Source organism: Haemaphysalis longicornis, unplaced genomic scaffold (genome assembly GCF_048455015.1).
Source record: "Haemaphysalis longicornis isolate Haplotype H1 unplaced genomic scaffold, Haemaphysalis longicornis Haplotype H1 scaffold_7, whole genome shotgun sequence".
Lineage (NCBI taxonomy): Eukaryota > Metazoa > Arthropoda > Arachnida > Ixodida > Ixodidae > Haemaphysalis > Haemaphysalis longicornis.
Window position 1 is genome coordinate 16,898,919 of NW_027526422.1, and position 14,014 is coordinate 16,912,932.

The following is a 14,014-nucleotide window of genomic DNA, read 5'->3' on the forward strand; positions in this document are numbered from 1 at the left end:
TTCTTTTTTTGTTTATTTTATTCTGGCTAATCAAAAGGCTGCCTGTTTAAGGGCACTGCTTTATGGTGTGGGCGGGAACGTCGTCACATGCTATTTTTCATATTTCGCGGGGTTTGTTTATCAGTCGGAATAAATGAGTACACAATTAGCTCATCGCTGAAAATACCGCAGTTCGATGCCTCTCGTGGGTACATGCAGGTGCCTCATCGCGACTTTAATGGTTAGGACAGTACTTCTTAAGAAGATAACTATTTACAATTAATTAATTAAATCTCATTAACGAAAATATTTCTGACCGCTACTCCACTCCACTGGAAACATTGTGCACGAGGTATTCTTCGAGTACCACCATTGCTCTTTTTTTTAAAAAAAACTGGGCGCATGATAGCTGGATCACCCTGCATAACGTTTAGGTCAATGACCCTGTCCCGCTCTGTCCAGCTCCCAGGTACTTCCCAGTCTTCTGGCGGATCATTCGACCCTTCCTGACCGAACGGACGGCGAACAAGGTGGCTCTGTACGGCAAAGGTATGCTGCATTGACCGGCTGCACATCAGCTGAGCGCCCAGGGTGTGTTAATATGGTGCAGGGACGAACGGCCGTTCGGGTCTCATAACAAAAAAGAAACCTTAAACAAGAACCCTGTCTCAGTTACTTGCCACACGCCCAAGAAGGTTCACAAACACACCAGCAGTTGCTCATAGGGGAAGTACGCGAGGCAGCTGCCGGAATCGGCAGGTGCAGGAAGGTATCATGTACACTCGTCACGGGGTCTTAGTGCCACCGAGAAGGAGGTGGAAGACAGCGAACATTTAGGAGCGTCTGACGCCTCCTCCCCCCTTCCCAGCGGGCTACGTCTATAAGGTGGCACGTACAGACGGACAAACCTCCCAGTGCATTGAACAATGAACTTTGAATAATGAACTTTATTGGCATCATGTACAGAGTACACAATGCCTGAGGACGGCAGAAAAAGCTATCTCAAGGCCAGCTTGACGCAGCTGCGGACCCCCTTTTTTCGCACTAGCGTACAACAGCGTTCCACACTTCATAAAACATAATAAGCCTCGTAGAAATTTGATAATATAAATCGCGTAGAAACTTGATAATGGTTGGTAATTACGATAATAAAGAGGCATCGGATTTCAAATAATTCAGAGATGCACTTAAAGAGGCTCCTGACTCTGCCTATCATCCTACAACCACTACGCAGATCTTTTCTTTTTTCTGTCACCAGCGATGTACCAAATCATCCATTTTGAAGTGCCACTAAAAAGAACAAAAATTGGGAAAACATTTCGAACGTTGTCAAAACTGCACCCACTCCATCCCAAATTTTTTTCTTCTGAATTTCGAATTGATTTTTGTTTCGCCTCCTTTTTTTGTGGTCTCTCTGCTTTTTCTTTTTTTTTTTTTTTGGGGGGGGGGGTGCAGCTCATTCGGAAATGACATACTTCGTACGTCACTGCATACCATTAGGCTTTAAATTGCTGCTCACGACCTAGACGATTTACATGCTTTTTCCATCGAGGCACGCATGGCCCAGGGCATACTGTGTTGGACGGTTAGCGATGGAAGACGAGCGGAACGGCGTGCTGCAAGTAGCAGACGTACTACAACAGAATTTGTATGGAATGATTTGGTAGAAAAAGTTATGTTGCCAGAAAACTAAATATCATCTCATCCTAATTATTGTAAGAGAGAAAGACCAGTTTAGAATGCCCGTCTGACCTCGCGGAAGTTTAAGTGCGGTGTCTTGATTAAAAGAAAAAAAATATCAGGAATTGCCTTCCCGGTGTTCCCTTTTGAAGCATAAATTGGCTCAATCACAACGAGAATACTCGTGGTGAATGGTAGTTTATTGGCCATGTACGAGATAGAGTGATTACGTATGGTGCATCTGTTAATTACTGCGTGGTTTAGCTGAACCCCTGACATGATTATGAAAAATGTCCAGGGAAGAACACCGCATTCAGTATCATGCAATTATATATATCTAAAGCTCAAATAACGTTGCTTTCGGAATGTAAATAAAATGCTGCATTGTACCAGCTATAATAAAATTTCGCTTGTGGGTAGATACTATAATTATGTTGCGTTAGCAAACATTTCCTATTGAAGTCCCAGCGTCATGTGATTTCGGTTGTGGTTGGTCCTTGGAGAGGAAGCTGCGACTCTTTTCTGCAGCCATACGCTTTCCAATTAGCTAGGCCGCAGTTTTAGAGAAGATATTTGGTTCCTAAACACATAACAAATTTTGTCTCAAAACTATGAATACACAAAGTGTTTATGTGCACAGCTCAACAAAATCCACCATATTTATTGAATACATGTAACGTGTAACAGTCAACCAGTTTGGCGGAAATTCCAAAAGAGGACTAAGGTTCCAGAGAGGAAAATGTCTCTCTGAAATTCAGAATTTATTTCGCTGCCGTTTAGCTGCCTTTTAGGTGAATGTTGAATTTTTACCTGCAGCATGTAATAAGCTAGATTCATTGCGACGAGAGCTATGGCAATTTTCTAGATTCATGTATGAGGACAACATTACAGGGAAAAGTGGTAAACGGGTGATGTTTTAAGCTACGATCAAGGGCACTTACAAGGGTACTAATTTTTGAAAAAAAAGTCGCAATCTCCTGTTCTGTAGTCCAACGCCTGAGCTGCTACCTCGGCGGATGTTCCGACTTTTCTCCCGGGAAAATTGCCCACAATTTCATATTTAACGTTGATTTTCTGGTGGGCAACTGTGTATCATTTTGTTATAAGTTACCCCACCCGAATAAATTTCTAACATTCCTACCGTTGAACTTCTTCCCGATAATATATACATGACAGCTGCACTTTTGTCTCAGTCTGGAGAAGGGATAGGGGGAGGGGGGAAGAGGGGAGCGATGGAGATTTATTACAGCGAAGCTGTTAGTCTCTCGTTGGTCGGAAAAGTTTGTGTCGTAAACAAAATACCCTGGGAGGACCCAGCAGTTGTCGCCTAAGACGCCGACCGCATGCGTCAGGCTAATCAGGCATACAGCATAGAGCTCAGTATTCATTAAAAACAAACTACAAGACAAACATCGAAACCGCATTATCGAGGATAAGGCGCCTGTGAACAATGGGACCACCACATGTATTCCTGGTAAAGCATTATGTTTGCAGATTATCGTCGAAGGCTATAGGCAGGACTGAGCGTACAAATATGACTTGCTCCACGACATCACTAACTGCAAAGATGGTGTTTCTCATGCCGTGATATCACAGCGAAGACGAAATTTTTTTGTTCAAATTGCTCGCCGCGCCTTATTATTCGTGAAACTTGCACAGTCTATTGTTCAGTTAGGGGCGTTATGGAGAAACAGACCCATGAATTAATTTCTCTAGTGTACACGCTGTTCTCCAATGAGCAAAGCTTCCTGGAAATATCGCCCTATTTCAATATGCCGTGTCTGAATGACTGGTAACGCACATCACATTCATGTTCCGTGGACAGTTTATTAAAGCACGTCTAGTTTATGCGAAACATCCAGAGAATTACCCAAATTGAGATATGGCCCCAAAACGCCACATTGGTGTCATATTTTCAGCGGTGTCACCGTTTCTTGCTGACCCCTTCCTCCCCGAGTTCCTTGTTCCACGCAGCGCAGTGCGTTCCAACACTGACGCGCGTCTTCTACCTGTGTGGCCCTCTCCCAGACTAGTGTGAAAGCGTACACAGTATCGGCACTCTTTTCTCCTATTGTTCGGTGCCGCCTCCATGATCATTTATGAGTTCGCATCACGTAACATTTGCTTACACTGCGACGGTTCAAGGGCGCCGGAATTTTGTTGTTTACACGTTGTAGTCGGCCGACCCTTGTAGGCTTAGCTTGCCCTCCTTGCTCTGTGGCTGCGTGCGACTGATGTCGTTGTGAACGCGAATCAAAGATAACGCGCGTAACAGCATTTTAGCTGCAGGAGTGTGTCCAAAGATGGCGCCGCTTAGCTGCATGTTCGATAGTGTTGTTAACAAGCGACCCGGTCGAAGTTAACTGCGAGGCCGTAGATGCGGCAATCGGGCAACATTGATAAACACCAAAATGGCCCCCGTTGCTCACTTGCATGCTGCGTGCCTCAGAGGCAGTGCTCTGAAAGCTTATTCAGTGACTCTATTCCAGACGAGCAAGCTTGGAGGCGGGCCCTCTTGGAATCCATCGAGCCCGACCAGCTGCCGCAATACTGGGGAGGCACGCGGTGCGACCCCGACGGGAACCCCCGCTGCCCTTCTCTGGTGAGTGCGCTGTTTCCAGACGCTGAAAAGCTGCCGTGTGTGGTACGGTGTAGCAGAGTGGACGGCATTAACAATCCCTGCCCGCTCGATTTCGCTCGCAGGTGACCGACGGTGGCGAAGTTCCAGTCCGTTACTACCGTGCGACGAACGGCACGGCGAACGAGCAGCTATCGTCGGCCGAGATTCCCTCGGAAATAGTGCGCGCCAGCGCCGTGGTGAATCGGCAGGCGACGCTGGACGTGCCCGTGCGCGTCGAACAGGCTGGCTCGCTCCTCGCCTGGGAGATCGCCTCCGACGACCTGCTGTTCGGGGTCTCCTACCGGGACGCGAACGCCAACGACACGCTGGGCGGCGACTCCTACGACCAGGTGCTGCTCAAGCCGTCGCGCTTGAAGGCTGCAGGGGGAAAGGCGGTGGAGACCGGATCGCTGACTTGCGACAAACCCGGGATCTGTACGTATGCGCCCCTATTGCGTGGTTGCAGGTTAAACCGAAAGAACAAAGTCAACTTCCGGCCTTGCGTTTCTCGTAGCTTTCGTCTCATGCTTCTCCTTAGCAAAAATGGCTACAGGGTTGTTGTAATCCGCAGGTTATCGCAGCCGTTTAGCGCCTATACATAAGCACCTCCGCCTCTGTGCCATTAGTTGACGGGATTACTAAACTTTGAGAGCGATTCGCCTTGCTGCTATCTAAATATTAGACATGAGTATGTACACACTAATTAGTAGTTTTCGTGTCCTCTTGAGCAGGTGGACAAAAGATAAAACTGAATGCGGAGTTTTGGCTTTGCACTAAAACTTTAAATTAGAAAAGAGAGCCAGACAAACAGACAGACATAGGCAAAGGGGGTGTAGGACAAAATGGTCCCGGACAATTTGGTCCCAGACTATATGGTTCCAAGTGAAAAACTCGGACAAAATGGTCCCAATTCATCCTTCTACTCCACAAAAAGTCATCGTCATCTGTAGCGATTACGTTTTGTGTAAGTGATGGCCATGGAAATAGCGGGATGTTTTAGCGTTATTTTTGAACTTTCAAAGAGGAGGAGGATAAAAACAAACAAAAAGGCCGAGTGGTTATCCAGGCTTAGTTCCCGGATTGATGCTCGACACTGGGGAAGGGGTGTTCAGGGGATGAAAGAGAGGGCAGGCGAAAAAAAGGGGATAGGAGCGGGGCTTCACACACTTTAGTCCCTTTGTGGCCACGATAGTCTTTCATCCAAGCGTGTGTCCTTCACAAAACGCAGAAGGGCTTTTTTTGCCTCCTGCGAAGTTGATTGTAGGGGTCGATGTCCTAGAATAAATGGAATACACCAAACTTTGTTCATCCGCGCCTCCACAACCAGGACCCTCTACTCCAGCGCGTCATCCGTGCGGGCTGTCTCGATCACAGGCTACTTTACTTTGTAGACTGTGATCGAGACAGTCCACACGAGACAGACCATCGAGACAGGCCATACAGACGAGGGAGGAGGCTCTTTGCGAGAGCCTCCTCCCTCATCGGGATGGCCAGTAGTGCCCACTGCGACGCCTGCGTTGTTGAAGAGACAATCGAATGTGTGCTTTGTTGCTGCCCCCAGTATACATCGGAAAGACATGTTTTGGCCGCCGAGCTCAGCCGACTGGACAATAAACCGTTTGAACTTTCAAGGTGTCAAATGAAGCTACAGCAATATTGCAAGGCATTCCTCATACGCATTCTGCATGTTTTCATGCGGGTGTAGGCCGGTTTGTCACACGGCGTTTTGTCATGGGCCGATTTGCAATAGGTGATTTGATCACATACGATCATTCAAAAAAGGAAACATCGTTATAGGGGCGCGAAAATTTTTTGGTTATTCTTTTATTATTATTTTCATTTGTTTTGTTTTCATGGGCCAGAATGTAGTTTTTAGTGATTTACTGTGACCCGCGGTCCGACGTCGCTCATATTCGGTTACACTGTGCTAGCATGCACTGTTGCTGCGTAAATTATTCTGTATTAATAATTGCTGCAGCAGTTTTGTTAATAATGCGAACACCTCTAATAAATGAACGCGTAATGGCTCATGACTGCACTTGAAAAAAGTATCTATTAGTCAAAATTCTAGCTTTCATTTTGTAAGCTTCCCTTTTCCTGCAGGGCCAATGCAGCGTCTATTCGTTAACCTTGATACGAGTGTAGGAGTAACCGTTGCGCAAAAGCATAGCACCAGTTCTAGTGGTAGTTACAAAGTCAAAATCAAGTGTAAGATGTGGCGCGAAAATGACCTCTTTTTATGCAACGAAGCCTTTGTCACGCTAAATTAAAGTCGAAATTCCTTCATATGATGAAGAGAGAAATAATCCGGTCAAAACAGGACCACAGGAGCATTATTCCTCACCCCTGTTCCAGGACGTTTACTCAATGATATCACACCCTGTCCTGCAACCTGACCTGCCTCGCTTCCCACTTCCCCTTCTGGTTGGATCTTCCCTCCCTCCCCCTTCACACCAACAGGCCTATGGCAAAACGCCAGTGACGAACAGACTGTATCCGGGCTAGAACGGCTAGCATGAAAGAAAAAAATAATAATAAAATGGCCGGCATCTCGCCCTGCGAAAGTGCTGTCCAGCGAAGCTTTTGTAAGCCACTACACATTCTGATGGGGGAGGGCATGAAATGCTCCTCGTCGTATTCGTATGCTTGCCATTTGCGCTCGGCTTCTCTGGCGGCAGAGCCTGACGCATGCACTCATCCCCGAATGACGTCACCTCCCCCCTTCCCTTTTCGCGAGCAGCGGCAAAGCTAGTCTTTACCAGGAACACATATATATATATATGAGAGTCCCATTGTTCACAGGCGCCTTATTATATATCGTGCGGTTTCTATGGTTGTTTTTGTGTTTTTTTAATGAATACTGAACTCTATGCTGTATAATGTGTACGAACTGATTAACAGCGATAATTTACACCAAAATGCATTGCCGACTTCAAGCTGACGTGGGACAATATTGCTTGGGTTTCCACTTGGGACCATATTGTCCGGAACCAAATTGTCCCGGACCATATTGAACGGGACCACAGTGTCCAGATCCCAGACCAAGGAGTCGCTTAACCTCAATTTTCTTTCTGTCGCGATACACTCTCTTTTGGCATTCTGGCTGAAGCCGAGAAGCACAGGACACTGCTGACATCATTTGCTGCTGCTCAGGTTTCTCGTCCTCTCACTTATGACAATACGTCCTTAGAAAACAATTTCGCCGCGCATCCTCATCCTCATCATCGTTGCGTTGATCAATTGGACCCGTATGTCTCACATGAGCTTTCTGTTTCCGTCCTAAGCCGCACGGATGCAGGATATTAATGCGTAGCATTCTTTGCCGAGTACCCCCCAGACAGGACCGTGTAACGCCCTGCATTTCCAGAAAAATGCAGATATCGCGGAAGTTCCACCTGTAATCGCTATAATGGCGTAAATGCAGATAACTAGTTGCATGGAATTTTGAAAAACTAAAAAAAAAATAAGAAAAATATTTCAAAAAATCAAGAGAGAATGTCAGAACGTATACCGCATGCCATTTCCACAATAATACAGATTTCGCGAAAGTTCTGAATGTAATCGTTATAATAACGTAAGTGGGTGTAACTGGTAAAACGAAATTTTGAAAAAAACTAAAAAATAACAAAAATATAAAACAATTATGAAAAATGGCGAACCGTGTAACGCCCTGCATTTCCACAATAACGCAGATATCGCGGAAGTTCCAGATGTAATCGTTGTAATGACGTAAATGGAGATGTAATCGTTGTAATGACGTAAATGGAGATAATTCGTAGGACGAAATTTTGAAAAACTAAAAAAATAAGAAAAATAGAAATTACGAAAAGTGGCAAAACGTATACCGCATGGTATTTCCACAATAAAGCAGATTTCGCGAAAGTTCCATCTGTAATCGTTGTAATAGCGTAAATAGACATAATTGGTCGAAAGAAATCTTGAAAAACTAAATAAATAATAAAAATATAAAATAATTACGAAAATTGGAGAACCGTGTAACACCCTGCATTTCCACAACAATGCGGATTTCGCGAAAGTTCCAAGTGTAATCGTTATAATAACTTAAATGGAGATAATTGGTCGGACAGGATTTAGAAAAACCAAAAGATTAGGCTGAAAAAAAACTCACACTCATGACAGGCGGCATAAGAATGCCACGCATTAGTAGATAATTCTCTAAATTTCTGCAGATTTTTCACTCACGTGTGATTCTACGATGCCGCGAGCTCTAGCTAATCCGTGCCCCATTTTTCTCTCTTTTGCAGACGTGCTAAACTTCGACAACTCATTCAGCATGTTCACATCGAAGAAAGTCACCTACTCCGTCAGGCTTGTGGAACCGTCGTCCATTCAACAACTCTCCTGAACCCCGTAAAACAGCGCGTTTCGGACGCCTTGCAAGGACCCACGCTGGCACGGGGCCTTTCCTACGCACTTACTTTTTTGGAACAATCGCAGCGTGGTAGCCGACGTGGGTTTTCCGACAAGCCATCGAATTCTTCGCGCCCCAACAGCCCTTACGGTGTGGACGGGGCCTGCAGGAATACGTTGCTGTCGCGACCCACCTTCTTGGCCACGCAGCAAACGTCAGCTGGAATGTACACAGTGCATACCTACATTTGTTATGGAACAGGACCGGTTTTGTAGTCTGCCGTCCCACGCACTGCCAACAATGAAGCTGCGGTGTGTTGTATTTTAAAAACGTGCCAGCTGTTATTTGTAGCACTGGCAGGAAAACTCACGATGCAAGCGTGATTATTATGTTGCGAAATGTGAAATATCGTGACGAAGCCAATATGCGACAGAGAAGTGCGTCCCGCCCTCCACCATTTTCAGAATCCGATATACTGGGAAACGCAAATAGATAGCGCTTGAAGGGGCTGCCAAAACCCGTACCGCAAAGTACTCACTCCTCCGTCCCGTTGTTTTGTGCAGTGCTGGCGGCAAGACAATAATACCGTAAATTCCGAAAACCACATGTGTGTTTGTAACATTACAAATAGTAGCTCTTCCTGTATTCGGTGTGGGTTAGTTCGCAGACGACCAGTCACTGAGGCAGCGTTTACTGTGAGGGACTGTAAAGTAAGGGACATCGTTGGGAGATATTCTTCTGTCGTACATGGTCGTTCAGTAACGAACATTCCACTCCTGTGTATCCGTCGTTTTGTTTAACTTTTGTTAAGCTTAGTGCGCTTGGTACATTACGCTATTTGTGTTACGCTTTAGTAGTTTAGTGGATTAGTTGCACTACGAACTACAGTAAACCGTCGTTATAACTATATCATTTTATTGAAAATGTCGCTTTATCTGAAGTGTTTCATGGCCTACACTACAGTGTAAAGAGATCGCATAATATCCGCTTGTAGGGAAGTATCGTTTGTAGCGAAGGCAGATTTCTGTCCCCACGATTTCTTTATAACGGGTGTTTACTGAATGTGGAATATTTAATTTATCAGCTTTTGCACCATATTGCCAGGGGTCCGAATAATTTCAAATAGGCTGTTTATGAGGACGGGATTGGTGTTTTAATTGCGAATTGTGCACTGTGTGCCAACAGCAAGCTTGCTAACGAAATTTAAAATGCGAGCGCATACGCCTGCGAAAGCTATAGCGTGTGTTCGACGAAGAACTGCAAAATACATGCTTGATTGCCGGCAGCTTTGTCCTTGCTAGCTTTTAAGGAATGCTTAATTTGCGTTGTAAGGAGTTCATTTTTATGTACAGTTGCAGCGAAATCGGAAGCGTGTGCTGAAAATCAACAGCTTCTAATATGGTTCTTGTTCTGAAGCACGAACAGAGTTTTCTCACAAACAGTTCTCACAAAGTTTTGAGTTGAAATGTGCCACGGTACTCCTGCAGACAGCGCTCGCTTTCTATGCACCGACCTGTGTGATAACAAAGTTCCGTTGCTGAGGGCGAAGGACAGTGACATGAGGCAGAACTTAATTATTGTCCGTATCGTTTTTATGTGAGTCCTTCACAGTATTCACGTTCACCTCCCCTCCCCCACCCGAAATGATGTCGGTGCGGTGCAGCTACGCACGGAGTCAATTGTAACGACGACGTTCAGTTCTAAAATTGGAAAGTGAAATAAACAGAAAAAAATATTTCGTCCCAGGAAATGCTGGGGAGCCGAAAATTTCAGTGGATTTACTTTACTATTGCTGAAGCAGCACTGATTACTTAGATGTCATCTTTATGTAAGGGATAACGTTTGTGAACTGCTTTTCGTCCAGCCTGGTACATATTTTTTTTTTATCTGCGAGGAAGGATACACGATGAATTCAGTAGAAGCGCTATTTGTTCTTTGTCGAGATCCCGGAAGTCTAGAAACTGTGCGTGATCGTACTGGCTTTCTCCGCCTGGGGCCATCAACGCGAGGTTCTCCTCGAGCTGTGATCTCACTACATTCGCGTCTGGCATTTTCAAGTCCAGACGATAAAAGAGAAAGTGTACAGGTACTGCGAAGAGTCCGTGTTTGTGTTATTGCTACGTGAACCTTATACTCACGACCTGCGTTCTTGTAATACCTGAATAAATGCATTAAATGCACACGACCCGCTTCTACGGCTCTGCATTATCTGTTTTGCTGACTTCGTTGTTTTTTTTTTCCTTTTGCGAGCGAAACAGAAAAGAAAAATCATGAGCCATTCAACTCTTTGAATGACCAGAGAGCCTCTTTAGCGCATGGCATAGCGGTGACACAGAGCTTAAGTGAAAGGCATAAGCAAATTTTCTTTCTTGAAGGTTACGCCAGTTATCCCTAAGAAGGGCACATACATGCGCAGAAACACACACTTTTATTCTCACTCTATTGATCCCGGAAATGGTTCCTATTGATAACTAATATACTCTGCATTTATCCAAGCGATGTACGGACAAGTTTAAAGGGATCCTGCAGCACTCTTTTCCACTTTTTGTTTTTGAAATCTTAAATACTTGCAGAAAGTAGTCACCCAACAGTGCTTAGATTAGGGGGCCGCAAAGTACATCAGCCAGAAAATTACTGCTCTATGCCCATCACATAACTTGTAAACTCGCTCACAAAAATTTGCTCTCTTTCGCGGCCTTGACATTCTTTGACGGATCGAATTACGTCACTGAGGCCATGTAGCGGCTGTTGGCCGGTTTTCCTTCAGTTGCAGCAATGAACGCTTTTCAAAAGCAACTTTTAAAAAAAGTTACAGAGACAAAGCAGAAATGGAAGGTGCGACGAGAAAACCACGCAGTGTCGCTCCGTGCTGGCGATAATTATAGCATTCGCAGTGGTTCCAGACGCCAAGGAAAGAGTGAAAGCGCTTATCGAAAGTGTAGCAGGGTCCCTTTAGGATTTGAGCCATGTTGTGATCTTCAAAATGGCGCCTATTGTATAAGTTTGAGGCCGAGATCATGCTTTGAACAGCGTGCGGCTTGGCTGGTGACAGCGTGCTAGTATCCCACACCACGATATTCCTTTTACAGCTCTTCGCGTTAAAGAATGCCTCGCGCTTCGTGCACCCGCCGCAGTTATTTATTCGCAGAAATGAATGATACATAAAACCCTAGCCATATAAAGGTGCAGATTTACTCTGAATCAAACGATGGTTGAAAGTGACCAGCATTTAATTGCGGAATCGCAATTGGATGGGCAAATCACGAGACGATAACTCACTGACGTCACTTTTTCACTCTAGAGCAGCGAAATCCCTACTTCCTCGAAAGAGGCGATGCCGCCTCACACAAAAAAAGTATCCATTGGTTCAGCTGTCCTCCGGTAAATTTTCGACGGCCTGAAAAGAAGAAAAGCCTAAGCAGGGGCACCATCAATCGTTTTTCCATGCCACCGAGCCAGATGAAAATCGCCCGTCGTCAGCTGTGCCAACGTGTGCCTCGAAGGTCTACCAGCTGCTCAGAATGGACGCACATGAAGCCATGCAGGGCATTCTTTCGACAAGCAAGGCCCGTTGATCGCTTAGCCACGGCCACTCGATGAGAGAGAGGCCTCTTTCATAAAGTGGCCGTGAATTAGCCGCTTATTTTCCGTGTACAAGTCGCTGAATACTGACCGGCAAGGAAGACACCCGTATTGGCTGTTGATTCAGACTCTAATCCTGAGCTCTTCAGTTCGGAAAATACGAATGATATTTCATGAATGAGTGTTGTGCGCCCAACATCCCTGGGCCATCTCAAGCCATATATTAAACTTTGAATTAAACTTTTAGAGTAAAGTACTACGACCTCTGCCCTGTGTACAGGAGTCGTGATAAATATCGAGAGGCGCCTAGAATATCGGCTCTTAACGCATAATGCTTATTTTGCAATGCAAAAGCGGGCACGAATGTTTGGAGACACGTCCATGAGGAACAATCACGCAACCTGTCTGAGCATCACTGCCAATGACGGACAAAAGCTGGTTCTTGTCAAGTGAAAGGAGTACGAGCCATGTACGTTGCTTGGAGTCACGAGCATATATACTGGGATGCGCAGACAGGATTGGCACTGCGGCGATGAAAACGCAGCCTTTGTGAGCGGCATTTGGTTCACCGCAACCCCAGCAACCCCAGGGCACGAGTTCATTTTCTGTGAACCGTGTGTGCCTGCATACAGTGCTTGATTGATTGATTGATTGATTGATTGATTGATTGATTGATTGATTGATTGATTGATTGATTGATTGATTGATTGATTGATTGATTGATTGATTGATTGATTGATTGATTGATTGATTGATTGATTGATTGATTGATTGATTGATCGATTGATTGATTGTGAGGTTTAACGCGATGACGCTACACAGACGACTAGGCGCGCCGTATGGAGGGCTCCGTATTAATTTTGACCGCCTGGGGATCTTCAACGCGCGCCGAAATCTCGACACACGGGCGCTTTTGCTTTTCGTCTCCACCTAAAAAGCAGTCACCGCGGCCGGGAATCGAACCCGCTTCCTTGGGCTCAGCAGCCCAACGCCTCAGCCACTGAGCCACCGCGGCGGGCAGTGATACAAGCGTCTTCTGTCCGATATTTAAAATGCACGTTAGCGAACGCACTGTTATTGTAGATAGCGTATGATTTTATAGCTGCCAGGCTGTCTTCTATGCACAAAGGAAAAGAAAGACTCGTGGCCGAGTGATTATGAATACAGCTCCAAAAACAAAGGGAATTGGGCTCGACTTCCACGAACTTTCGAAGTGTCAAAAGAATATTGTTATTCAGATATGTCGTTCGACAGTGCTTGCAGTCTGATACCGTCAATGGAAACACGGCGACAGACATGCACACAGCGACACAAATGGTAATGGTAACATGGTTACGCACGCACATTGACACACGATGAAAAAAAATATCCCAATAGAAGCACCCCCAGAAACATACCCCATATCAGGGGTCGGCAACCAGCGGTCCACGAGCAAGTATTATGCGGCCACCGGCACGACGTCAGAACCCCCTGCCCTTGTGACTTCCTATATGAAGGCTGACATGGCAATTTTAACCTCAAGTGGGGTTAGACCACGGGGTTAGACATGAACAAAGCAAGGTCGCTTCCATTTGGCGTTGCCCCGTCTTCACACCTAGCCAGATAGCCTCTATCGCCACTTCCTTTCTTTGCACCGGTCTAAAAAAATCCCCCCCCCCTTCCCCTCTACCCTCCTCTCCTTGATTTGCCGTCTTGCTCTTGCCGTGTCTGCTTCATGCAACTCGGCCGCCCACCTCGAAATGTTGCCGACCCCTGCCCTACATAAGATACTATCGACAGAT

At 45.7% G+C, this 14,014-nt stretch overlaps 1 protein-coding gene across 1 annotated transcript in view; it reads left to right on the forward strand.

Moving 5' to 3' along the window:
- LOC144144598 (SEC14-like protein 2) overlaps positions 1–10,840 on the forward strand; it is a 49,087-nt gene extending 38,247 nt beyond the window's left edge. The window contains exons 9-12 of the mRNA XM_077676105.1: positions 442–528; positions 4,149–4,261; positions 4,363–4,714; positions 8,545–10,840. Of these exons, the coding sequence (XP_077532231.1) occupies positions 442–528; positions 4,149–4,261; positions 4,363–4,714; positions 8,545–8,645 (653 nt within the window). The 3' untranslated portion in view covers positions 8,646–10,840. The remainder of the gene's footprint in view (positions 1–441; positions 529–4,148; positions 4,262–4,362; positions 4,715–8,544) is intronic.
- Positions 10,841–14,014: the final 3,174 nt, after the last annotated feature.